Source organism: Hypanus sabinus, chromosome 29, assembly GCF_030144855.1.
Source record: "Hypanus sabinus isolate sHypSab1 chromosome 29, sHypSab1.hap1, whole genome shotgun sequence".
NCBI classification, from domain to species: domain Eukaryota; kingdom Metazoa; phylum Chordata; class Chondrichthyes; order Myliobatiformes; family Dasyatidae; genus Hypanus; species Hypanus sabinus.
The window spans coordinates 10,591,927-10,618,765 of NC_082734.1; the positions used below are offsets into that span (position 1 = coordinate 10,591,927).

At 41.4% G+C, this 26,839-nt stretch overlaps 1 protein-coding gene across 1 annotated transcript in view; it reads left to right on the plus strand.

Annotated features, from left to right (window-relative positions):
- josd1 (Josephin domain containing 1) overlaps nt 1-22,904 on the plus strand; it is a 42,679-nt gene extending 19,775 nt beyond the window's left edge. The window contains exons 2-4 of the mRNA XM_059953587.1: nt 9,335-9,463; nt 16,657-16,851; nt 18,174-22,904. Of these exons, the coding sequence (XP_059809570.1) occupies nt 9,335-9,463; nt 16,657-16,851; nt 18,174-18,273 (424 nt within the window). The 3' untranslated portion in view covers nt 18,274-22,904. The remainder of the gene's footprint in view (nt 1-9,334; nt 9,464-16,656; nt 16,852-18,173) is intronic.
- Nucleotides 22,905-26,839: the final 3,935 nt, after the last annotated feature.

Genomic DNA, 26,839 nt, shown 5'->3' on the forward strand with positions numbered 1-26,839 from the left:
TGGTATGAACAGTGTTGTTAACCCACTGTGTCAAGAAAAAAAATACCATTTTACTTTTACTCTATCGTGCTTCTGGCAATTTTTTAAGTTCCTCTCCGCACCCTGTGATGCTTTGGGTGGCAAATTTTCCATTACTTCAGCATTTGATTTTTTTACGAGGCCAAGTTGTTAGCTCGATGTTCAGTCCAGCACAGATGAAAAGCGTGCAAACCATTCAAAGAGAGACATAACACCCACACACAGGTCAGTCATAATAAGATCCCGCAAGTTAATCTGGTGGCTCGTTTGTGAGGTAATGCCATGTCATTAAGACATAAGCACTTGGGAGAAAGAAAAAACGCCCAAACCACTGGGCTGTAAGAATTTATTTTCAGCTACTTTTGATGGACAAGTCACAAGTTGCACTATTACCAACTCTGCCAGCTGGGGTGGAGGTACGTCATGAGCAAGTTTGATGAAGGGTCTCAGACTGAAACCGGCTGTTTATTTATTTCCATAAATGCTGCCCGAATGCTGAGTTCAGCTAGCATTCTGTGTGTGTGTATTGCTGTGGTGCGTGAAATCTTGACATTGAAGGCCAAGGCAGCTTTGATAAGTGGGAGGATACTTCAATAATTCCACTTAATCTCAGAAATGTATACGCTCTACATCCTGAAATTCTTTTTCTTCACAGACATCCACAAAAATAGAAGACAGCCCCAAAGAATGAGTGGCAGTTAAAATGTTAGAACTCCGCCCCCCCCCCCCCCACTCCCCCTCTGCTTCTCCTATTCAGGTGGTATTGATGGTGAATGATCTGGTCGTAGATCAGTCCCAGTCTCTCGAAGGGATGGCTCAGTTGTGCAATTTATAATTTAAGTTTAGAAATAACCTCTGCTAGTCTGTGGATCACCCCTGGGCAAGGTGTAGCACCTGCTTAGTACACCCATCCCACCCCACCGTTCAGGGTCATGTAAAGCCATGGGAGCAGGTGGTGGACAGTCGTATGAGCAGCTGGTGCAGATCACAAGTCCTGCTTATGCGACCACTGATGCCAGGCAGATAGTCTCTGAAGAGTGTTGATAATGGCTGTGACCACGTGTCTTGTAAAGACACTGCCCAGAAGAAGGCAACAGAAAACTACTTCTGTAGAAATTGGCCAAGAACAATCATAGCCATGAGACCATGATTGTCTACATCATACGAAATGGCACATGATGATGAATAGCCAGAGTGTCTCAATTTCTAGTCGCTTGCACAGATATGGTGATCCTTTAATAAATGGTGGTTGTGTCCAGCAGAGCTGGAGCAGGGGTTTTCAGCCTGCATTCTGGTGTTCTTTTTGCTATTTATCTACACACACGGTTTAAGAAAAAGCACTCGGAATTTGGAAACCACTTTCAAAATCTGTTTTATCTTTTTATGCCGCATCTCAGAGCTATATTCAGATTGCATCCAGATGCTGTGTCCCACTGCAATTAAAATCACAGAACCATGCAAAAAGCAGGCAATTCAGCCCATTTTGCATATACCATCTCTTCTGAAGAACTCTCCATGTGGTTCCTAAAACCCTATAATATTCCCCCTTGAAATTTGTCTGATTGTCTTTTAAAAGTTATTAAGTGAATTAAGTCATTGAAAGCTAGTTCACAACAATTTTCTGTTTTAAAAAAAATCCTCTCTTGTGTAGATCTTCTACCAATTATTTCAAATTGTACCTTCTGATTTTAGATTGTCCCTTTCTGGAAACAGTTTCTCCAAATTCAATTTGCTAAAGTTCCTGCTATGCGTTCCTAAGACAGGATGTATCTCTGAAACTAATTTTCACTAAGCAATGGTTATAATGTTTGGTGGAGTGGAATGATCTTTAGGTGAGCACATAATTCTTCACCAGAAAATGCTTTCAAGTTCCTAGGTGTCAGCATCTCTGAGGATCTATCCTGGAACCAACATATTGATGCAGTTACAAAGAAGGTACAACAGCAGTTATACTTCATTAGGAATTTGAGATCCGGTATGTCACCAAAGGCACTCACAAATTTCTTCGGAAGTACTGTGGAGAGCATTCTAACTGGCTGCGTTACCGCCTGCTGTGGTGGAAGGTCAATGCCTCAAAAAGGTGCTATCCATCATTAAGGACCCCCAACACCCAAGATGTGCCCCTTTTTCATTGTAACCATCAGGGAAGGAGGTGCTGGAGCCTGAAAGCGCACACTCAACAATTCAGCAACAGCTTCCTCCCCTCTGCCATCTGATATCTGAATGGGCATTGAGCACATGAATACTACCAACTGCCACATAAAAACAAATTTCATGACATATGCTGGTAATATTAAACTTGATTCTGATCATTTGTGCTTAAAACCTGAAAGTGCTCTTGCTTTCAAGGAAGCTGCAGCTCATGTCCTCAGATTTATTTATTTATTATCTTTTGTATTTGCAGTTTGTCTTTTACACATTGTTTATCAGTTTGTGTGTAGTTCTTTTACTGTGTAGTGATTCTGTTGTATTTCCTTGTTCTACTGTGAATGCAAGAAAATGAATCTCAGGGTGGTATATGGTGACACATGTGTACTTTGATAATCAATTGGCTTTGAACTTCTGGAAAAGAAATAACATTTATTAATATGACACCTTACATCACCTCGGCAGTTCTCAAATAATGTTAGGTGAGCGAAGGACAGGAAATATGAGATTGGAGCATTTACCAATCCCCCTCTATAAACAGATCATATCCATTGTCCCTGATTGCCATAAGCCCTGTTCTAGAAAAACAAGGAAGTTCTCTCAGGTGTTTTGGTCACTGTTATTCCTTAATCAACAGCATTTTCAAATACAGATAGAGTTTTTGTCACATTGTTGTCTGCAAATAGTCTGGCTTTTCATTCATTCCAATTTTGACTGCATTAGGGTTAGGGTTAGTACTTCATTTGCTCTTCATGGCTCTGGAATGCTGTGAAATTGCTTGTATTTCTTTGGTAATAGTTGCAATTTCTATCTGAGCACCCCTTATCCAAAACATCCAAAACCTCTGACGTCACAAATGGAAAATTCCCTAAGACCTTGAGAAGGTTCCCAGGCAATGCACAGGTCTCTGAGAAGTGATGTCACAAACATAGTGAACAGAAGTTAAGTGAAAAATAGAACAATGCTGCTTAAGGATCTTGATCATGTTTTGAAAGATGCATTCAGCAGTGTTGGAGTATACTGCTTAACTGCATGTTGATTGTTAAGCAAGTGAAGATCTATCACAACGAACTGAAAATTAAAAGTAATTGTGAATATTCAGCAGGCTGGTTGCAGACATTTAAGAAAAGGTGCTGCATTAAGTTTTTGAAGGTTTAAAAAATTTTAGAGATAAAAGCGTCTGCTGATCACGAAGCAGCAGAGAAGTTCATAGAGTTTGCCAAGATCATCGCTGACGAAAATCTAACAAGTCTATGATGCTGATAGTTTTTATACCTTACATAAAACCTTAAAAAAAGTAAAAACAAATATAATGTGACCTTGTAATCAAAGCAGGGCATCGTAGGTGGAGACTGAAGGCATGTAGTTTGTTGTTGTTCAGCAGCTGATTCAGGTCTTCTCCCAATGCTGCTGTGCCCATTATATTTTCTTTATTTATTTATTTATCCATCGAGATACAATAGGCCCTTCGCGCCACACCGCTTGTGCGCGGGAGGGGGGACTTTGGGGTTCTCACGTTTAACTGTCGTTCATTCTTTGGGGCACTTCTCTGTTTTCGTGGATGTTTGTGAAGGAAAAGCATTTCAAGATGTATATTGTATATATTTCTCTAACATTAAATTCGACCTTTGAACCACCCAGCTATCCTGCTTTAACCAAATGACCAATTAACCTACCAACTGGTATGTCTTTGGGCTGTAGGAGGACCCCCCCCCCCCATGGTCAGAGAGAGAATATACAAACTCCTTACAGGCAGCAGTGAGAATTGAACCCTGGTTGCTGGTACTGTAAAGTTTTGTGCTAACCACTATGCTACCATTGCCGCCCCATATTAATGGGTATGTAATCATTTTTACTGTAACAATTGAAGTATTGGCCTTCATTGTCAACCTGTAACTGTTACCTGCTCAGTTGAGGAAAAACACCAGAGACACAAAATTACCTCTGAAACGGTTTTTATTCAGAGAGGAGTTCGCAGCCCCACGCACTTCGGGCGTAAGGTAGCCAACTCCCAATTTGTCGGTTTACAAAGGTCATACTTATACCCAAAAGCAGGGTACTACATTCGCAAATATGGTTACCGATTCGAATTCATCAATTGATTGGCTATTGCATAGCTAAGCATGTGAAATACTCAGAATTTAGCAAAGGTTAAAGTGTAATACCTAGAATTAATACTGATGTACTTCAGGACACTTGAAATGGGTATCCTTAAAACATTTTGCCAAGCACATTGTCTTGTGGTCTCCACGTCTGACCTGGCATCTTATTTTAGCTACCTCTCCTTACTTCCCCAAAGACGTACCTCTCTGTTGTCCTGTCTACATATTTTGCTACGCTTACCCCTCGCCCACCCCCTCTACACGTACCCCTTACCCTTTTCACATTCTCATCATTAATCGTGAAATTGAATTTAGGAGCCGAGAGGTAATATTGCAGCTATATAGGACCCTGGTCGGACCCCACTTGGAGTACTGTGCTCAGTTCTGGTCACCTCACTACAGGAAGGATGTGGAAGCCATAGAAAGAGTGCAGAGGAGATTTACAAGGATGTTGCCTGGATTGGGGAGCATGCTTTATGAGAACAGGTTGTGTGAACTTGGCCTTTTCTCCTTGGAGCGACAGAGGATGAGAGGTGACCTGATAGAGGTGTACCAGATAATGAGAGGCATTGATTGTGTGGATAGTCAGAGGCTTTTTCCCAGGGCTGAAATGGTTGCCACAAGAGGACACAGATTTAAGGTGCTGGGGAGTAGGTACAGAGGAATGTCAGGGGTAATTCTTTTACTCAGAGTGGAGAGTGGTGAGTGTGTGGAATGGGCTGCCAGCAACAGTGGTGGAGGTGGATACGATTGGGACTTTTCAGAGACTTTTAGATAGGTACATGGAGCTTAGTAAAATAAAAGACTATAGGTAAGCCTAGTAATTTCTAAGGTAGGGACATGTTCGGCACAACTTTGTGGGCTGAAGGTCCTGTGTTGTGCTGTAGGTTTTCTATGTTTCTATGTACATATGTGTGATGAAGTAGACTGCTTACCAGTAGCACGTTAATTCAGTCTGAAATGATGGCAATCCCAAGCTATCTCAAAATCTGAAATCCATAACACTTCTGGCCCCAAGCAATTTGGATAAGGGGTACTTGACCTGTGCTTGTTTGCTTCATTGAATTTTAGCATTGATCCCCCATCAAACTGGTTTTCATTTCAACTTATCTGGGAATCTTGAAGTTTTTTTCCCCTCCGGGTTGATTTGTTTTCCTTTAATGCTGAGATACATGCTAGGACACGTCACCAGTGATGTAACTTGGGGTCATCAGGTGCTTTGGGTCTTTCAACATCAGACGCTCTCAGCCAGGGTCGATCAGGCCTTGGCTTACGTCCCAGCACCTCTGGTCTGTGAGTCACACCTCTTGGTCCACGGCCATCGCTTAATACAAGTAAAATGAGAAAATGCAGAGGAACTGGGATAAGACATTTAAAACTAAGATAAAGAGAAGTTTCAGGTGGAGGAAGATGGAAGCCCAATTGCTGGAGGTATCTATGGTGGTAGACACAAAAGCTAATCTTTGGGCATGCTTTCTGAATTGTTTGTCCTGTTAAATAAACCACGGTACTTCTTCATAAAATTGTGAAACATACACATAGCTGACGCAATGTTGTCACTTGATAAAGTACAAGTATAGACTAGTTAATTTGTAATATTACTGCCACTTGAATTGCCAACAGAAAAATATAATGTAAAAACAAAATGCTGTTTTTACGCATTTGTGCAGTCAGCATCTAATGGAGTAAAGTTAATGTTCTGGAAGGAGCCTTCAACCCATGAATGCTATTATTCTTTAAGTATCTTCTTCCCCATTGACCTGCATCTATAGGGCACATTTTAATTCATTAAAGGCTTTGCTGTAATACTTCATTTGTCTCTTAACCTTAATTGTACTCTGGTTTAATATCACTGGCAGATGTCGTGAAATTTGTGTTTTTGTGACAGCAGTACAATGCAATGCATAAAAGTGTGTGTGTGTGTGTGTATATATATATATATATATATGTGTGTGTGTGTGTGTGTATATATATATATATGTGTGTGTGTGTGTGTGTGTATATATATATATGTGTGTGTGTGTGTATGTACATGTGTGTTAAAAATGTACTCTAACTTTAGATTTTATTATTGGGCGAATAATATTCGTAACCTAATGTACTGGAAACTAGATTTGGATTCATCTGTGTGCCCACAGTGGGTAAATTTGGAATGTAGTGAGGTTAAGGGATATTCTATATTTTCCGTTCTTGGTTCTTTTCTTCCTATTGATTTAGCCAAATTCAATAAACAGATATCTAACCCTGTTGTTAAACATACACTACGAATTTGGTTTCAATTTCGCAAATTCTTTAATCTGAAAAACTTTGCTCTGGACAGCCCTATTTTATGTAATTTTTTTTTTAAACCTTCATTGACAGATCAAGCTTTTAGTATATGGAAAAGGAAAGGTATAAAATGTTTTTGTGATCTTTTTTTTGAAGGTACTTTGATGTCTTTTGATCAACTATCCAACAAATTTGAATTACCTAAATCTAATTTTTTTTAGATACTTACAAATTAGAAATTTCTTACATAAAATTCTTCCATCTTTTCCTAATTCAACTCCATCGGATTTTTTAGATTTGATTTTTACTTTTAATCCTTGTCAGAAGGGATTAGTAGCTTTTATTTATAACATGATTATGAAGATACAGCCAGAAATATCGGATAGAATTAGACAAGAATGGGAAAAAGAACTTCGATGTAATATATCAACAGATAAATGGGAAAAAATTTTACAAATGGTTAATTCCTCCTCTATTTGTGCTAAACATGCTTTAATACAATTTAAAATTGTACATAGAGCTTATATGTCTAAAGATAAGCTTGCCCGATTTTATTCGCATATTAATCCTCAATGTGACAGATGTCACTTAGAAGTGGCTTCATTGACTCACATGTTTTGGACATGTCCCACTTTACATAACTATTGGAAGGACATTTTTGATGTCATTTCCTCAGTATGGAATATCGATTTACAACCCCATTTTATTACTGCAATTTTCGGTATACTAAATGAAGATGGCAATCAGCTTTCCCCTTCAATCAGACGAATGATTGCCTTTGTAACATTAATTGCCAGAAGGTCTATATTACAAAACTGGAAAGAAGTAAATCCTCCTACTACATTTCAGTGGTTTTCCCAAACTATTTCTTATTTGAGTTTGGAAAAAATCAGAAGCACTATCTTTGATTCTTCAATTAAATTTGAAGAAACTTGGGGACCATTTATTTGACACTTTCATATGAATTAATTTGGCCTATTTCAGATCCTTTTCTCTACTTGTTCAGGTATGGAGTTCCGGAGTTCTTTTCTTGACACCTTCATATATTTATAAAGTGCTATTATTGCCCATGTTAGTTTTAGTTTAGTATTTTTTTTCAATATATATTTTTTCTCATATATAATTTCAATTTTTTTTTTCTTTTTTCGATGATTATTTTTGTTTTTTTTTCATATATATTTATATAGACTTGATTGATTTATGTACCTTTTGTTGATGGATGTTTTAATAGGATATTATTATCCTATTACTAATGTAATCTCAAGTTTATTGAATCTGTAATCTATTCATTATTATGTGTTGTTTTTTTTTATATATGAAATTTAATAAAAAGATTGAAAAAGAAAGAAAGAAAAATGTACTGAGGTAATGTTCGTGGGTTCAATGTCCATTCAGAAATCGGATGGCAGAGAGAAAAAGCTGTTCCTGAATCAATGAGTGTGTGCCTTCAGGTTTCTGTACCTCCTCCCCGAAGGGAAGAGAAGGGGGCATGCCCTTGGGTGATGAAGGTAATTAATGATGGATGCCACCTTTTTGAGGCATTGCTCCTTGAAGATGCCCTAGATGCTACAGATGCTAGTGCCCATGATGAAGCTGAGTGTGTTCACAACTTTCTGCAGCTCTGGTTACGAATTTCCAAAGACACTCAACACCCTACATGAAGAACGATTTCCCCAGCAGGATCTTTAACGGTTAACTTCATAGCCTCATGCTGTGCCCTCAGTTTTAGATTCCCCATTCATCCTCTCAGTTCTACTCTGACGGGCCTTGTAAACTATTTGTTTCACTGTGAATTAATTTGTGATTTCAAAGTGACCGTTACTCTTCTGAACTCCAGAGCCCGTAATATCAGTCCTCACCATTAACTATGGGGATATTTTGCTACCTTATTCAGTACCAGAGAGATGCGCATGAAATTCCAGCCGAAGTGCAGCACTGTTTGACATGCTGCCCTCCAGAAGAGACATTGATCCAAGTCCCTATTTGCTCTTCAGATGCACTTAAGAAGGATCGTATTAGATTTCAAGATTGTTTAATGTCATTTCCAGTACGTGTGTAAATGAGAACAAAATAATTGTTCAATGATGGAAAGTATGGTTTCACAGTGGAGTTTACACTGCTCTCTAGGGGTCAATATTTATTATCCTCCTTTCAACAATACTGAAAACGCATTGTTCAATTATCAGAATCAGGTTTCATATCACCAGCAATGTGACGAGGGAATGTGCTGTGTTTTAGAATGGTCTCCACAGTACATCTGTAGAAATTTGCAAGTGTTTTTGATGACATGCCAAATCTCAAATTTCTAAAGAAGTATAGCTGCTGTCGTGCCTTCTTTATAGCTGCATTGATTTGTTGGGTCCAGGTTAGGTCCTCAGATATTTACACCTAGGAACTTGAAATTGCTCACTCTCTCCACTTCTGACCCCTCTGTGAGGACTGGTGTGTGTTCTCTGTCTTACCCTTTCTGAAGTCCACAATCAGCTCTTTGGCCTTACTGACAGTGAGTGCAAGGTTGTTGCTGTTACACCACTCAACTAACTGGAATATTTCACTCCTATGCCCCCTCCCGTCACCTTCTGAGATTCTACAAACAATTATCCCATTACCATTTGTAAAAGCTTGCTGTGCTTAAATTGGCTGGGTTGTTTCATATGATACAGTGGTGATTGCAGTTAAAGTTCATAATTGTCTTTAAAACCTTTTGTGAGCCTTTGGGTGGGATATTGAGGACACTATAGAAGTGTAAGTCTTTCTCTTCATATCTTTTCAAGGTTAACTTTACTTTTGTGTGACAGGTTGTCTCCAAATACCATGGTAACGCCACATAAGAAAAGTATGCTGGGAACAGGAAACTACGATGTCAATGTGATCATGGCTGCTCTTCAAACGAAAGGTTACGAAGCAGTTTGGTGGGACAAACGAAGGTAGGGTTGACGGGAAGATCTTGTGTCCCGACTTCACTCGTAGTTCGAGTTCGCACTTCAGGGCAGTCCTCAACCAGTGGGTGTAGTCTCTTAGATGAACCAACCCTAGTTCAGTTAAGGAAATATTTCTTTATTAAATGTTGCGAATTGTAGGAAAGCTATGCCCTGAAGGCTTTTGAATATAATCTGCTGTGAGGTTGTTAATTTACTTGTGCACCAAGCGTATTGAGGGTGTCAGACAAGAAATAGAGTTAAAGCAGAAGTTTAGTAATGATCTTGTTGATTATATCTGTACAACCCCTTACTCCCAATCTTATTCTAATAACCAACAAGCTAGTCAGTGGTCAGTTCTTTTGACATGTTTAGTTCCCACTGATGTCATTAAGATTACTTATCTACCATTTATGTCCTTGCTTATTGTGGGACTGTGCTCTGTGTAATGATAATGGATGGTTTTTTTAAAAACTAATTTGCTGTCTGTTAAAGTGCTTTAAGACATCCCAAAGATGTGAAAAATATAATTCATTCATATTTCATTCTTTCTCAAAGTTGGAACCAACTTTAATCTCCAAGCCATCAATGTGGCATCATTCTTCACTACTGAAGTACTTGTTGTATTACAGTATATAGGAAAAAGGTTGATAGGGTTCGTCACCTGTGGTTGGCATCTCATCCGAGAAGGAAAGCTCTGATCTCAAACCTTTGCTGCCTTGCAGCTATACCCTCTCATGGGGTAGCATTTGGGAGTAAACCCTGAGGGGGAATAGTCCAGAGCTGGAGTCTCTTAGGCAGCCCTATGTTGAGCTCAACGCTGAACTGGCAAGTCCTGCAACGCCACTGGTGCCAAACTGTATCGGTCTCTGCCGTTCCTTTGGAGTCATCAGCTGCATGGAGAGGGGGAGTCTGCTGCAAGGGCAACAGCTTGCTCTCCATATCGTACTGCCCTGGCTTGCGTAATAGCTTGCACATCAACTTCATGGATAGCCAGGATGCAGCATCCTTGGTTGACCCTGACCAGTGGAGGCCTCAGAGGAACAGGGCGTACTCTTTCTCAAGATTTGTTTTTTTAACAGAGCTAAATATTGCCTCCATTGTGTCATCTGTTGGAGTCAGCGGAGGACCGAGAGCAGAAAGTGTGTGTGTGTGTGTGTTGCCGTGCTCTTTGGACTGTGTGAAGAAACCTGAGCACCAGGAGGAAACGCACGCAGTCACAGGGAGAACGTACAGTCTGCTCTCAGGCCGCAGCTGGAATGACCCCGGGTTGTTGGTGCTGTCAAGCGTTATGCTAACCACTATGCTGCCATGCCCCCACCATGGTTCAATAAGGAGGTGACAGATAACCCCGCGTTGAACTCTGTCATGTGCGTCAGGAGTTTGTGCATTTCCCCCTACTGAGTGGGTTTCTTCTCACATTCCAAAGACGTAAGGCTTAGTAGTTTAATTGGTCACATGGGTGTAAATGTGCGGTGCGGGCTCATTGGATTGGAAAGGCCCGTTATCGTGCTATATCTCAAAATAAGACTGTAATAAAAATGAGATTTTGCATTATTCTTTACTATGAGGTACAGTTAGAATCCCAGGAATAGCAATAAATTGGGAACTGGAAAGGAGCTCAGGACAATTGCGATCACCTGGAATATAGTACTGAACAAATTGTTGTAGCTGCAGGCTAATGTGCCCCAGCTCCCGAAGTGAAATAGAAGATAGAACAGAACAGTGCAGAAACGGGCCCTTTGGCCTACCCTGCCAAATTAAACTAAACCTATCTGCCTGCACTATATCAATTTCCCTCTATCCCTGCATATTCATGTGCCTCTCTATGTGCCATTCCTGTCGGGGGCACAGATGGGGTGAACTCACAGTGGTGGGTATCAGAGTGTATAGGTTTAAAAAGAGAGAAGGCAGGAGATTGAGAGGAAAGTAAATAAGCCGTGTGCAAAGAAAGCAAATGTTCACAGCATAAGGAGGCTTCAAAGATACTCATATATTTTAAGAGAATGTTTGAAGATCTAGCAAATGTTAGAAGATGTGAGCATTTGCAGAAGGTAAGAATATTATCTAAAATGTTAAGAGATTGTAGAGTTCTGAGATGCAGAGAGTTTTGCAAGTCTAGGAATATGATTTACGAAAGACGAGTATGCAAGTACAGTTAGTAATTAGAAATGTTAATGAAATGTGATTATTTATTGTGAAGGGAATTGAATGTATACGTACACGCATGTGCACATAACTGCCCGCACAAGGCTTCATGGTCATGGTAGTCTTTTTGGGGTAAGCACACGTATAAAGCGGGCGACTTTTTTTCCTAAAAGCGAAAATCCTCTTTGGTTAGCGAAAATAGGTACTAATGTCGGTCTTTCGTAACAGCGAACTGTCGTAAAGTGAATGTTCGAAAAACAGAGGCCACCTGTAGTTGTTTTAAAACAGAAGCTTAAATAGGTTTTCCCACTCTTGCTGTAACCAGTGCAGAATACCTAACACACTTAGTGTTTCCTAATCCATCAATCATATTTAAACTAATATGCATTACAGCAGAGCTACCTGATTATTCAAAATTTCTCCAACATTATCAGAGTATTTCTTCAACAAATTGTAGTGTGGTAAAGGATTGTGAAGGGTAAAATATCAGAATCAGGTTTAGTATTACTGGCATGTGTGTGTGTGTGTGTGTGTATATTTATTAAGTAGTTAAGTTAAAATAAGTAGTACAAAAAAAATAGAAATTAAAAAATTAGTGAGTAGTGTTCATGGGTTCAATGTCCACTTAGAAATTGGAACATGACGGCAAGACCAGATGTTTACATCAGTGATTGATGAGGAATTCCAGGGCAATTTCTGGTCTGGCTTGGACAAGCTGGTAATTTAAGTACCTGTGACTTATCTGATCCTGGTCGTGCAGTGTATAATTAGAACAGATGCATGAAACAAATGGGATTCGATACAAGAAGCGAATATCATCGCTCATCATGGGTCTAATTGCTTTCAGTAGCCTCGTAGGGAAATACGACAGGTCACCATTTGACGGCACATGCTTTTTTATAAACTGACAATAATGGCACAACAGATTGCTACTGAACTTGTCCAGATCACTTGAAGTAATTTCTTTAATTTTGCTATCGTATTGAGAAGGTGATATCAGTTGTGGTTCTCAGCTGTAGCAGTCTGAAACGAGAAAATTTAATCGTGTTCATCGAGCTGCGCCGTTTCGAGTTCGCCCTTGAAGTTGCCCCAGAAGTAGATTATTCTTTATTTTTCCACTACTATTTTTAATTTAACTATTTAATATACATATATATTACTGTAATTCATTTATTTTTTCCTGACGTTTACCATGTATTGCATTGTACTGCTGCTGTTAAGGTAGCAAATTTCACAACATATGCTGGTGATATTAAACCTGATTCTGGTATCACAATTCAAGATCAAGATTCAAGAATGTTTATTGTGATTCTTCAGAACATGAGTGTAATGGAGAACAAAATGATTGTAACCCCCAGATTCTATGCAGTATTAAAAAAAAGACACTAAGCATAAAGAACGCAGTAAAATCAAATGAAAGTAAATACAAAAGCAGTCCAATAAAACACAATGTATGAGTAACTCTTTTCTGCATAAAAGTATCTACATAAAGTGACACTAGGTGATGTGTATGTAGTGGTGGTGGAGTTGATTATGGATGGAGGTGTTGATCAGCCTGTGACGACTTGGGGGAAGTCACTGATTTTTAAGTCTAGTGGTCCTGACATGGATGCTACATAGCCTCTTCCCTGGTGGGAGTGGAATGTAAAATCTCCCTACACACACACACACACACAGACACAGACACAGACACAGACACACACAGACACAGACAGACACACACCTGCATTTGTTTGCAAAAACAGTGAGTCACTGTGTGTTAAATTGCACGGTGAAAGTGCTGCAATATTGAGTGTTTGTGAAAGCCAGGATGAACCCTCTGCCTTTTTCTCTCCAGAATGGTTTTCTGCCTGACAAAATATACGCCTTTATAAATTCCAGCTCTGGTGTGGACCAGTAGCTGATGTAAATTGTTTTACTGAAGGCTTTTTGTGCCCTTGTTAAGATAAAAGTCGGCAGCAGCGTCACTGTCACTGTAGGGCTCATCTGGAAATGATGCAAGCATTTGTAATGTGCTCAAAATGTTAACTCTGCGTCAGGGTTCTGAGAACCTACATTTGGGCTCTGAAAGTTGGTTTGCGTTACTTTATCGATGATTCATCAGGGCAGATAGCCTCCAGCTTCTAAGTGGCCATTGTTATTTGTTGGAGGCTGGGTAGTGAACCTGTTTCCTTATCTATAATCCTGAAACCCCTGAATCACTGCTGATGTCTTCCCAGTTGCTGTACACTAGACCATATGAGCATATGAAAAGCATTAAGTCATACTTTCCTGAAACTTCCAATTCTGTGACTCAAGCATATTTCCTCATCCATTCTGTGTCCAGAGCTGTATCAACCTGCCCCCCCCCCACCCCCAGCTGGACAACTCTGTAAAGATCTACATGAAGAGGTTTCTCCTCGTCTTGCTCCTATGTGGTCAATCCATTATCTCGAGGTGACAGTGAGAGTAATTCTAGTTGGATGTTTGCTAGTCTAATGCAATCTCTGTACTAAGATGCAAAATTAAAACTGAACCTTGCCGAAATGGAAGCCAACCTGCGCCTGAGGACTTGTAACTGAAAAGCAAAGATGATGGAAATCTGAAATTTAAAAAAAAGCCGGAGATACTGTTGAAATTTCTACTTAACAGAAGTGGAAAAATGAGGGGAGGAGAAAGGTCTTAACTTGCAGAGGTAGTGAGGCACAGTGATGGGATGGAGACCTTGTAAAGACACTGCCCAGAAGAAGGCGATGACAAACCACTTTCTGTAGAAAAATCTACCAAGAACAAGCATGGTCAAGGGAAGACCATGACCACCCACGTCGTACGACACAGCACGTAATAATAATGACGATAACTCCAGAGGAAAGAGTTGCTGCTGCAGTCCAGAGTAATGCCAGTTCTGCAGCTATCAGTAGGGTTTATTATGCCAAGGTTCTCAGGGTCTCCGTCTCTCTAGCTCAGGACTGACCCTCAGCCTGTATCCCATTGTGTTCCTTCCTGGCTTCATAGGCGCATAGGGTCTCCTGTTCTTCACATCAGCACACAACAGTAAAGTCATATGGTATTAGTTTTACTCACTCACAAAGCCCAAAGACTTGTAACTTTAATCAGAGCAAACATGACACATCATTAATCTCTGTTCCGGGAACCCACATGATGATCACTTTTCAGACAAAGCTATGACATATGGAAATAACCTATTTCCTCTCCTAAAGGTCGATAATTAAGTTTTGACAATTCGACTAGTTACAATCTGCAAACTCTAATGTTGAGGCTTTATAAGGTACTGGTGAGTATTGTGAACAGCTTTGGGCCCCTTACCTAAGAAAGGATGTGCTGACACTGGAGAAGATTCAAAGGAGGTTCACAAAAATGAACCTCCCTACGCGTCTCCCTTGTCCATTCGTTACCCCCCCATCCCTTCCCACCGATCTCCCTCCTGGCACTTATCCTTGTAAGCGGAGTGCTACACCTGCCCTTACACTTCCTCCCTCACCACCATTCAGGGCCCCAGACAGTCCTTACAAGTGAGGTGTCACTTCACCTGTGAGTCAGCCGGTATGGTATACTGTGTCTGGTGCTCCCGGTGTGGCCTTTTATATATTGGTGAGACCCAACGCAGACTGGGAGACCGTTTCGCTGAACACCTACTCTGTCTGCCAGAGAAAGCAGGATCTCCCAGTGGCCACACATTTTAATTCCACATCCCATTCCCATTTTGATATGTCTGTCTAGGGCAGCTTCTACTATCAAGATGAAGCCACTCTCAGGTTGGAGGAACAACACCTTATATAACAGCTGGGTAGCCTCCAACCTGATGGCATGAACATTGACTTCTCTAACTTCCGTTAATGCCCCTCCTCCCCTTCTTACCCCATCCCTGATATATTTAGTTTTCTCCCCCCTCTTTTTTTCTCTCTGCCCATCAGTCTACCTGTTCTCCATCTCCCTCTGATGCTCCCCCACCCCCTTTCTTTCTCCCTAGGCCTCCTGTCCCATGATCCTTTCCCTTCTCCAGCACTGTATCCCTTTTGCCAATCACTTTTCCGGCTCTCAGCTTCACCCCACCCCCTCTGGTCTTCTATCATTTTGCATTTCCCCCTCCTACTTTCAAATCTTTTACTATCTTTCCTTCCAGTTAGTCCTGACGAAGGGTCTCGGCCTAATACACCGACAGCGCTTCTCCCTATAGATGCTTCCTGGTCTGCTGCGTTCCACCAGCATTTTGTGCGTGTTGCTTGAATTTCCAGCATCTGCAGATTTCCTCTTGTTTGCTTCACAAAGATGATTCTAGGATTGGAATGGTTTGTCACATGAAGAACATTTGATAGCTCTGGGCCTGTATTCGCTAGAATTCATAAAAATGAAGCGTGACCTAATTAAAACCTGTAGAGTAGATATGGAGAGAATGTTTCATATGGTGAGTCCAGAGGATACAACTTCAGTTTAGAACAGAGATGAGGAGGAATTTCTTTAGCCAGAGAGTGGTGAATCTGTGGAATTTGTTGCCACAGGCAGCTGTGGAGGCTAAGACATTGGGTATATTTAAGGCAGAGGTTGATAGATTCCTGATTGGTCAAGGTATGAATGGATGCAGGAGAAGCCAGAGATTGGGGCAGAGAGGAAAAATGGATCAGCCATGATGAAATGGCAGAGCAGACCCGATGGGCCAAATGGCCTAATTCTGCTCCTGTATTTTATGTTCTTATGAACCTTCTGATCTCGGTAGTTTTCAAGCACAACAGATTGTAGTTTTGCAGATTAACCTATCAGTGTTCATTATAAATGTACGTTGCTGAAGATGACTACAGCTGTCTGTTAGTGAATGTTTCTGTAACCAAAAGGTCCTTTCAAAACTCTGCAATGGCTCTCTTTTGACACTACTGTTACTTTTTGTTTGCTAGTTTTACAGGAAACCACCTACTCTTTGAAAATGTCACAGTCAAAATATTAGTAAAAGAAACCATCTTAAGACGCGGTCAAGCATCCCAAAGAGCTTGGTGTTCCTAGAACAGCTCTTAATTGTGTTCCTTTGCCTCCTGAAATATTTGCTTTCTTTTTTGTTCCAGAGATGTTAATACTATCGCCTTGTCAAATGTGATGGGCTTTATCATGAACATCCCGTCCAGTTTGTGTTGGGGTCCCGTGAAACTTCCCCTCAAACGGCAGCACTGGATCGGTGTACGTGAGGTCGCAGGAATCTACTACAACCTTGACTCGAAGCTGAAATTGCCAGACCAGATTGGCAACGAGGACGAGCTCAGGTGAGGGTCACGGGCAGAGCAGTAAATGATGGCTTTGGCGAGAGAATGGGGTTATGTTGAACATAAAGTGATCTCCTTGTCACCTGGGTCAGGCCTAGTCTTAAAGGTGACATCATTGAGCCGCCACTTTATTAGGTACACCCACTCATTGATGCAAGTGTCTAATCGGCCTGTTGTGTCACAACAACTCAATGCATAAAAGCATGCAGACGTGGTTAAGCAGTTCAGCTATTGTTCAGACCAAACATCAGAATGGGGGAGAAATGTGATTAAGTTACTCTGATCGTGGAATGACTGTTGGTGCCAGATGATGCGGTTTAAGCTGATCTGTTGGGATTTTCACACATAACCATCTCTAGAATTTACTGAGAAGGGTGCAAAAAAAAATCCAGTGAGCCTCGGTTCTGTGGGTGAAAACACTTTGTTAATGAGAGAGGTCAGAGGAGAATGGCTAGACTGTTTCAAGCTAACAGGCAACTCAAGTAACTGCAAGCTACAACAGTGGCTTGCAGAGGAGCATCTCTGAACGCACAACATGTCGAACCTTGAAGTGAATGGGCTACGGCAGCAGAAGACCTCACCGGTTTCCACTCCTGTACCTGATAAAGTGGCCACTGAGTGTATATTCAATTCAAGTTTAGGGATTAAGGTACAAAACAACAGTACCAGCAGTCACACACAGAACAAAGCACACAGAAAACATATAAGGTAGAAAGATACAACAAAAGTCCAGACTCAAGCCATCCAACATCTGACAGAGCTCGTCTTCTGCCGAGCGAACACTGGGGGGCAGCATCGAGTCCAGCCTGGACTCTGCTCAACACTGCCTCCGGTGGAGCACACCGGCTCTGACACCTTTCTCCCGGCACTGTAAACATGACACCACAGTTTGAGGCCTACTCCTCACATGTACAAGATAGTAAGCAAGCATAGGATATCAGTAATACAGTCACGGAACACATATATGTATATAGTCCAGACCCTGTGACCGTTGTTCTGCCGAGCGAACACGGTGGGGATATTTACAGTTAGAGGGATTTAGCCAACTGAGCATTGACGCCATCTCCTTGACACAATGGCACAAATAGTAGACCTGCTGCAAGATCCATTTGGCCCATCAGTCTGTACAGACCGAAGATAAAAAACATTGGAGGGAGGGAAAAATGTGAGCTTCTTCTTTGGGAGAATTGCACTATAAAGTGCAAAAATAAGATTTGCAGCTGATGTAATAATTATGCGATAGCCTTTTTTCAGTTTCAACTATAACCTTGAGAATCTTTTTTCCACAAATGTCCAATTCTGTGTTTTTAATCCTTCCACAGGAAGTTCCTGAAACACCAACTAAGGGGGAAGAACTGCGAACTTCTCTTAGTCGTAAGCGAGGAGGTGGAAGTTCACCAGAGCTGGAGGATAGACGGGTGATGTGAGGAATCTCAATCAAACCTGTTTTTGTAGCCACTACAGCTCTGCATTCGATGGACAGATCCGAACTTTCAAACACAATACATAAAGAAAATTTTATCAGAGGAAAAAAGTACATTTTATTTCAGGTCTGCATATCTTAAAGTGATTCGGTGGCCTAAAGTATCCTACACAAGAGCTGGTGCTTTTTTTAAACAAAAATTATATATATAAACTACTCTGTGTGGGACAACTTGATGAGGGACAATAAGTGTTTTGTTTTTGTCTTGTTGCTTTAGTAAAGAAAGAGTGTATAAAGTATAAATATCAAAAGGTAGTACAAGATTAAGGCAGGCCAGGTAACACTTGACCTCTGGGGCCAAGGCTAAATTAAAGCAAAAATTCAATTGAGCAGCATGCTCCCCTTCCCATTAATGTCTCACTAGGCTCCTTCTCCTATAGCAGGGGTTCCCAACCTTTTTTTATGCCAATGGCCAATCCATTGACCCCAGGTTGGGAACCCCTGTTCTGGAGAATTTTCGAAGAAACACAGAAGATGCTGCAAGCTCTCAGCGTTTTGGGCAGCATCTCCGGAAAGAGAATGAGAGAGAAAAACAACTACTGTGATAAATCTTCAGAGTTGATGCATGATTTTGTATTTCTGCCCCTGCACAGCTTGCTAATGTTCTCTAGTTGAGAATTAAAAAGGATTAGATTTCTAAACACTTGCTGTAACATTAGGAAACCAAAAAGAGATTATTGCCAATGGTGTTACTAATATATAGATGACTGGGAGAATGCTTACGTTGGCCAAAATTGTCCCTTTTTTTGTCCATTTGGCCTTTGCACTCAGACTTAGTGACAAATCAAGTTTTAAATTGTTTTGGCTCTTTGTTTCTTAAAATGGACACTAAACTTTGGTGGCCGCATTGACAATCTGGTCAAGAGTAGAGGGCACAGTTGGGATCCTGTTGATAAAGGGTTTCTAATTGCTTTGTAGCTTGTTTAAAAATGTGTAGCGCGTTACTGCCTATGAGTTTTTCTGTGCAATTCAAGTGCCCCGTTACTTGAAGTACTTCACACTAGGTGACGTCCATCTCCAAGGATGGGTAGGTCCCCTACATACCCCCACGAGATTTAAATCCCTGCCACACAGAGTATAAAGTCAACCGATCTTGGCTTGAAGGGCTGGGTCAGAACTTGTCATCAATCCCCTAGCTCAAAGCCATATCAGAGGACAGTCAACAACAAAAATCAGAACTTAGAACTTTGTCTACCATCTACCAAAATAATGTGGGAAGATGCGATAATATGTCGCATAGAACAATTAGGCACACTTTTGGCACCTTAAAAAACGTTTTGACAATCCATCGATAGAGTTTCTAAAGTCACAGAAGTTGAAGATTTTTTATCTAATTTAAGTAAATGTATATGCCATATTGGAGCTGAATCACTGTAGCTGCAGGTAGTCATCAAGAGCTGCAGGCTGAATGGAATAATTCTAGAGGTTAAGGGTGTATATTTGCACTAGTAGGGTTTGTCAGTAGGTCGGACACCTGATCTGCCCATGTGTTTCCCTCCTCCATATTCTGTCAAGTCCGGCTACATCAAGGGCGAGAAGAATCATCTCTGCTTCTTGCTTTGCCTTGTCCTATGGATAGTGTGACTTGGTGAATTTGGATTCCCTAGGTCATGTTGAGTTTCTTTTTAAGATTCTGGTTAAATGGTGCAATTTTGGAATGATGCCTCTCCAGTAGCAGCTGGGGCAAATTTCCTTGGATGTCAATTGTCTTCAGAAGATTGAGAAACATGGGTAATGCTCATCAGTCAAGCCACACTTGGCTGCAGACATTGTTTTGTTTTTAATGAGGCTCGCCCTTCCGACTGGGTACATGGGCACTCTGGGGCAGGCTTCCCTGGAATTGGCACTGTTAATGTCTTGTCCTTCAGTCAGTAATTTGTGGACAGTGTCCTTCCAAAATGACTGCAAATTAAAATCCTCTCAGTACTATCCAAATACACAACAAAATTATGTCTCAGGAGTGATCAGAGGACATTGAAAATCATGATCCTTCTGTCCTTCAATATTCTGATCTTCCAGATGGACTTGAACCCACACATTAATGGACAGAAGATGACAGAGTAGAGAAATGCATCAAGATGCACACGAAGACCGCATTATGTGGTTCAAAAATGACTGCTTATTTGGGTAAATTAGAACCCTCCCATTAACATCCAAAATGTACATTTCTATAGTAGCTTTCCCAACCTTGGGTTGCCCTGAGGTGTTTCACAGTCAGTGCAGTCTTGTGAAATATAGAAGGGATGACACTGAAGAACCCAGTGATTCCTCCACTTCACACTTTTTAAATTTGCCTCTGTTTACTGAGAGCTAAAGATAGAATGAGATACCCAGAGGATTTAACTTGATTTGGTTAGATAATGATGTGTATTTTGAAGAAAACCCACAGAGAAGGGAGTTCCCTTGGTTCACTCCTCTGACCCAGCTTCTGATGAGCAAATTCAACAACGGTGAGAGATGTTTGCATGCCCTTGAGCTAACGCTCTAGAAAGCAATAACTTTGTCCGTTCACCCCCCTTCATCTAGCAGTTTATTATCAGAGCAACAGTGTGTAGAGTCAATCCCAGAGTAAGGCTGCTGCTTAGACTCAGCTGGTTGAGCTAAGCAGTGTTTTCTAAGTGTCTGTGTGGGCCTTGAGTCATTCAGGATTCAGTGTAATGGACCCAGGTCATTAGTTTGTTTCTCATGAAGTTTTTAAAGATTTGGGCTTATTGTCACTTGAGGTTAAGGAATGATCAAGCAGCCAGACGTGGAAAAGATTTCATTGAAGCTTGTTTGGAGCAGCAGAGAGAGAGGGAAAAGCAGAACAATTGGGTTAACTGCACTACTGACATTTCAATAAGAAGCCAACATCTAGACAGTAGCAATAAATCCAAATCTGAAAACCTCTCGGAACTATCAAGCCCAAGAGGAAGTGGATGTTCATCATCTGCTGCTGGTACAATCTAGTTTTAGTTGAAGCAAACATATTGGCCAGGAATCATCGTTATCATGTCAATGCTTTCTCTCTTCAACAACAGGATTTATATTGACAACTGAAACCTTCTGAACGGCTGGTCTCATTATCATTGGGAAAGATCGTTTATTTGTTCCATATACCAGCCATTGTTCTAACTCTGTTCCTGAAGGGGTTTTTTTCTAACTTAGCTGAAAATGAAGAGAGAACTGCAACTTCTATCTTTTCAATACCTTCTCAATCCCTTTTCCCTCATGTTACTGTCACTTAAATGGGAAGACTCCTTGTGCTTGATCAGATTAGCACTGTCAGTTTCTGGAAGAATAGGGGGTGAATCTGCTTTTGCACATGTAAGGGTGTGTGCGTGTGTATGTAAGTGTGTGTGTGCGCGCGCGCGCGCAGTTTAATTTGAACAATATGGGCTTTGCAGGCTGAGCCAGCATTTGTTTGTCCTTGCAAAGGTGATGGTATCCTGCCCTCCTAAATGCTGCAGTCCTTGAGGCGTGATAGTGACTATGGTGTAAGGAGAGAGTTCAAGCACGTGATCTAGTGACATTGAAGGAACAGTGAGGTATTATCAGGTCGATGTCTGTGTCTTGGAGGACAACCTTGGTGTTTCTATTGCTTGTTCTTCTAGCTAGTAGAGGTGGAAAGTTTGGTAGGTCCTGTCTTGTTTCTAAGTTGTCAATCTGGAGGTGATATTGATTAGATTAAAAAGGGCAAGCTTTGGTGACAGAATGTGAAGGTTGTATGCTCTGAGGACAACGTGGAAGCTCTTCTGCACGTGGTCTCTGTACATTGAAGGGATTATAGAGATGGTATCAGTAGATTGCGTTCAGGAGATGATATCTGCGGATTGGAAATGGTGATCTATATAGGATGAGTTGGTATTGTACATTATGTTGGGGTGGGAGGTAGGAACGGTTTATGTAAGGTTTGGAGGAATTGTTGCGAGAAGATTTATGTTGAAGGAAAGATCTGTTAAGTAATGAAGAGTTGTTTTTTCTCAAACCTGACGAGTAGTGCCTATAAATCTGAGTCTTTTGTTGCAGAAACCCAGCATTTCTGGATGTGACCGAAGTGTCAACGCCTTTATCTTTTATATTGGCACAGACCATAACACTGAGCTAGAAGGAAATGCACTCAGGCATTCAGTCTCTTGATTTAGATGCTGGGGTTAACATTGATCCCCTCATTTTAGGAGGGGACAGTCATTAGGTTAATATGTTCGGAGAGGTGACTCGGCAGTTCCCAGATCATCTTCGCTTCTCTTTCCCCATTAACTGAAGTCAACAGGGAAATAGAGTCCCTGAGCAATCAGCAGATGTCCAACAGGGGCTCCAAACGTGCGTATCTCTACTGCCTCTGCACTTTAGAAATCAAAATAAATTTAAAGATAGCTAACACAGAACCTGGCATGATTGCAGGCACGAATTAAATCAGTACGTATTTCTGTGATATTACCATCTTGTCACTGTTTCTTACCCCTTGTATTTGAGAGGGAGAAAAATTGCTAAGCTGTATAATAAACACTATGTTTTGGGTAATTGTAAGGATTCTTTTGTTTCAAAATTCTCAGGCCACAGAAAAATAAAATTATACATTTCTACTTGACAGATATTATCATCATCTACTTTGTGTTGTGGTACTTAAAAGAAAATAATACACATTGTTTCAGAGCAGGTCCCAGGATACATCTGGCCTGCTCCTGCTCTAACTCCTATGTTTCAGTAAAAATTTCCATCAATTTGTTTAAATATGAAATTGCTATTGGTTTTTGTGGCCTTCATATGTAAGATAAAAAAAGTTGGAGAAAAGTTGGCTATTAAACTTTTCTTGGCAATTAACTTCTGTTTGAATTCCGTTATTCCAACTGTTGTAATATCGATGGAGAATCTGCCCGTGTTTCAGTAGTACAATCACTCGAGCCAAGTGTGGTGCTCTCCGAAGGTGTCTGCTGTGGCTCTCGAGACCCGTCCACAATCCACATAAGCTGGATGTTAGGGTGGATTCCCTTGAAGGAGAAAGCCTGTGTATTATTTTGTTTCAAGTGCAGAGGCATGAAGTGCAAGACATTTACACTACTGCAGCCTTTCTCCATCTTTATTGCTATCGTGATGGAACACAGAACACTACAACACATGAACAGACTCTTCGGCCCACAGTGTTGTGCTGAACCGGCTGAAAAACAAATCTAAAACACCCAAAACGTCAATTCCTCCTACCTACACAATGTCCATATCCCTCCACCTGCCTTGCATCCATGTGCCTATCCAAATGTCTCTTAAAAGCTTTAATTTATTTGCCTCCAGCACCATCCCAGGGAACACATTCCAGGCATCCATCACTGAGAAAAAAAAACTTACCCCTCACATCCCCTTTGAACCTACCCCCCTCACCTTCAATGCATCCCCTCTGCTATTAGACATTTTAACCCTGGGGAACAGGTATTCCCTGTCTCGTCTACCTGTGCCTCTCTACCTCTAACACATCTCCCCTTAGCCTCCACCGCTCCAGAGAAAGCAAACCCAAGTTTACACAGCCTCTCATGATAGCACATGCCCTCTAAACCAGGCAGCATCCTGGTAAAGCTCTTCTGTGCTTTCTCCAAAGCTTCAACGTCTTTTCAATAGTGAGGCGGCCAGAACTGTACGCAATACTCCAGGTGCATCAACATCCACCAGCTCCACTGATGAGGTCTTGGTTGCATCTCTCTTTGCCTTGATCTTTCCAGCAATGGGTGACCCAACCAGGAGCTAATTGCTTTGATAGCTAAACTCCAGACAGTGTTGCTTCCAGTGTCTTAAGGACCTCACAAGCCTCGCCACCATAGCAAGATGGCAGTCCTCCGAGACATTACTTCTCAAGATATACTCGGTACAGTTAAGCAGTTGATTGAAGTATCAATTATGAACGCTGAGATCAGATGGGCAGGAACTTATTTATATAACTTCTGGGATAATAAGTCAGCATTTGGGCGCCCAGCCATCCAACATTAATCTCACCAGGTTTTTGTAAATCTGCAAGTGATTTAAGTGATTGCATATGATGAAATACTGTTTAAAAGCCTGCTGGTGCTTATGCCCCTGTTAAGAAGGATCAAGAATCAACTTTATTCATCGTATACATGCAGAGGCCACTTCACTAGGTACCTATACCTAATAAAGTGGCCACTGAGAATATGTGGTTTTCTGCTGCTGGAGCCCGTCCATTTTATGGTCGATATTCCGTGCAATCCAAGTTGCTCTTCGGTACCCCACTGTAACGCGGGGTTATATGAGTTGCTGTTGCCTCCTTGAACCAGTGACCATTCTCGCTGACCTCTCTCGTTAACGAGGCGTTTTCATCCACAGAACTGGCATTCACAGGATGTTCTTTGTTTCTCGCATCGCTCTCCGAGAACTCGAGAGATCAGCAGTTTCTGAGAATTGCAAACTGCCATGTCTGGCACCAAACATCGTCCTAGTCAAAGTCACTTAGAATGCATTTCTTCCCCCATTCTGTTGTTTGGTCTGAGCAACAACTGAACCTCTGGACCATGCCTGCATGCTTTTATCTGTGGTGTTGCTGCCACATGATGGGCTGATTGCCATAACGAGCCGGGGTACCTAATAAAGTGGCCACCGGGCATTAGAAATTTGCAGTTGTATGTTGGTGCGACATGCAACAATAAAAACAACGTTCAATTATAAAGAATAATTTTAAAAACAAATGTAAAAGCTAAAGTACTGAAATGGAATAAAATATGCACAAATATGCAAAACTGCCAGCATGTATTATAAAAAGTGGTTTGAAGTGTTTACAATGCAGTGCCAGGTAAGAATTAGAGGGGGTGCTGTGGGTCAACTAGAACGGTTGATAAGATTATCTGCCTGGGGGAAGAAACTATAAAAATTGCGTGAAGTTTTTGAATAGTGCTATAGCACTTTCCTGAAGGGATCCTTCTAAGAACATGCAAAGTACAAGGGAGAATAGACAATGCAGACTCTTGAGTTGCTCATTTCTAAATTGATTTATTGCCCAATTCCTCTTAACCCCTGACTTTCCCTTAGTCATAATGCATTTCCTCATTTGGCTGTCAGCTGAGAATCTATTTTTAAAAAAAGCTGTTGTTTGTTTCTTTTTTCAGAACTTCTTTCAGATCTACCTTGCAGCTAATGAAGCATTTGTTTTTGTAGTGTCGCAATGTGTCCAGCAAGGTAAAGATTAAAGATTTAAAAGTTTAGCTTTACCTGTTAATTGTACATCGAAACAGAGTTGAAATGAATCGTTTGCATCAACGGCCAACACAGTGTGAGGATGTGCTGGGGACAGCTCGCAAATCTCACCATGCTTCCGACACCAGCAGAGCATGCCAACCCTTTGAAATATCTTTGGAACATAGGAGGAAACCCACAGGGTCACAGGGAGAATGTGCAAACTCTCAACTCCTTACAGACAGCGGTATGATCCCATGCAATGTCAACCCAGCTGGTGTCTTTTTGCTGAGAGATAAAATTGGCCCCCAGCTCACTTGGGAAGGAACTTGTTTTACTTATTACAACTCTGGGAGCCTTCACATACACTAGTTGGGGTGGGGGAGGTAGATGAGGATTCGGTTTAAAAATATATTAAAGATTGTGTTTTGACAATTCCATTCCTTAAAAATGTAGTCTCTGCTGAACACAGTGTCTATGATAATACAGGCCTCCTTCAGTACTGTCCCTCTGACAGTGCAGTGTCCTCTCTACTGCTTCTCCCTCTGCACTGGCTTGCTGACCATCTCAGTGTTTAATACTGAGACTCTTGACAATGCAGTATTCTCTCTACTTCCTCTCAATGTGTAGTGCTCCCTCTGCACTGGCTCTCTGACCACCGTCATCATTATGTGCCATGTCGCATGACGGAGGCGATCGCAGTCTTCGACCGTGATTGTTCTACGGAAATTGTTCACCATTTCCTCCCCCTGAGCAGTGTCTTTACGAGACGGGTGACCCCAGCCATTGTCAATGCTCTTCGGGGGCTGTCAGTAACCATAACCAGGACTTGTGATAGGCACCAACTGCTCGCGTGGGTTCATGTGACCCTGATCGAGGGGCTAAGCAGATGCTGCACCTTGCCCAAGGATGATTTACAGGCTAGCAGAGGGAAGGAGGGCCTTGCACTTCTTTTGGTAGAGAAGTATCTCCACCCCATCACCCGTTCTCTAACCATATATATGTTTAATCCTGTGACTAACAGTGAAGTATGCAGTGCTCCCACTGCACTGGCTCACTGTGTGGTGTTTAATACTGCGACTGACAGGGCAGTATTCCATCAGCACTGTTCAAAGAATGTACGTTACTCCTGACGCTCCCTCTTGTCACTCTCGTGTTTTCCCCTCTTCCAACAACACAGTAAAGCTGGATCTTCAGGCATGTACACACAACTCTGAGTTGTTAGCACACCCTTTCTTCTGGAATTCCCTTCCTAGTCCTCTCCGTCACAAAATATGGTTCTGGGACTGAAAGGCTTGTCACACGAAGAGGCTCTGGGCCTCTACTCACTGCAATTCAGAAGGATGAGGGGCG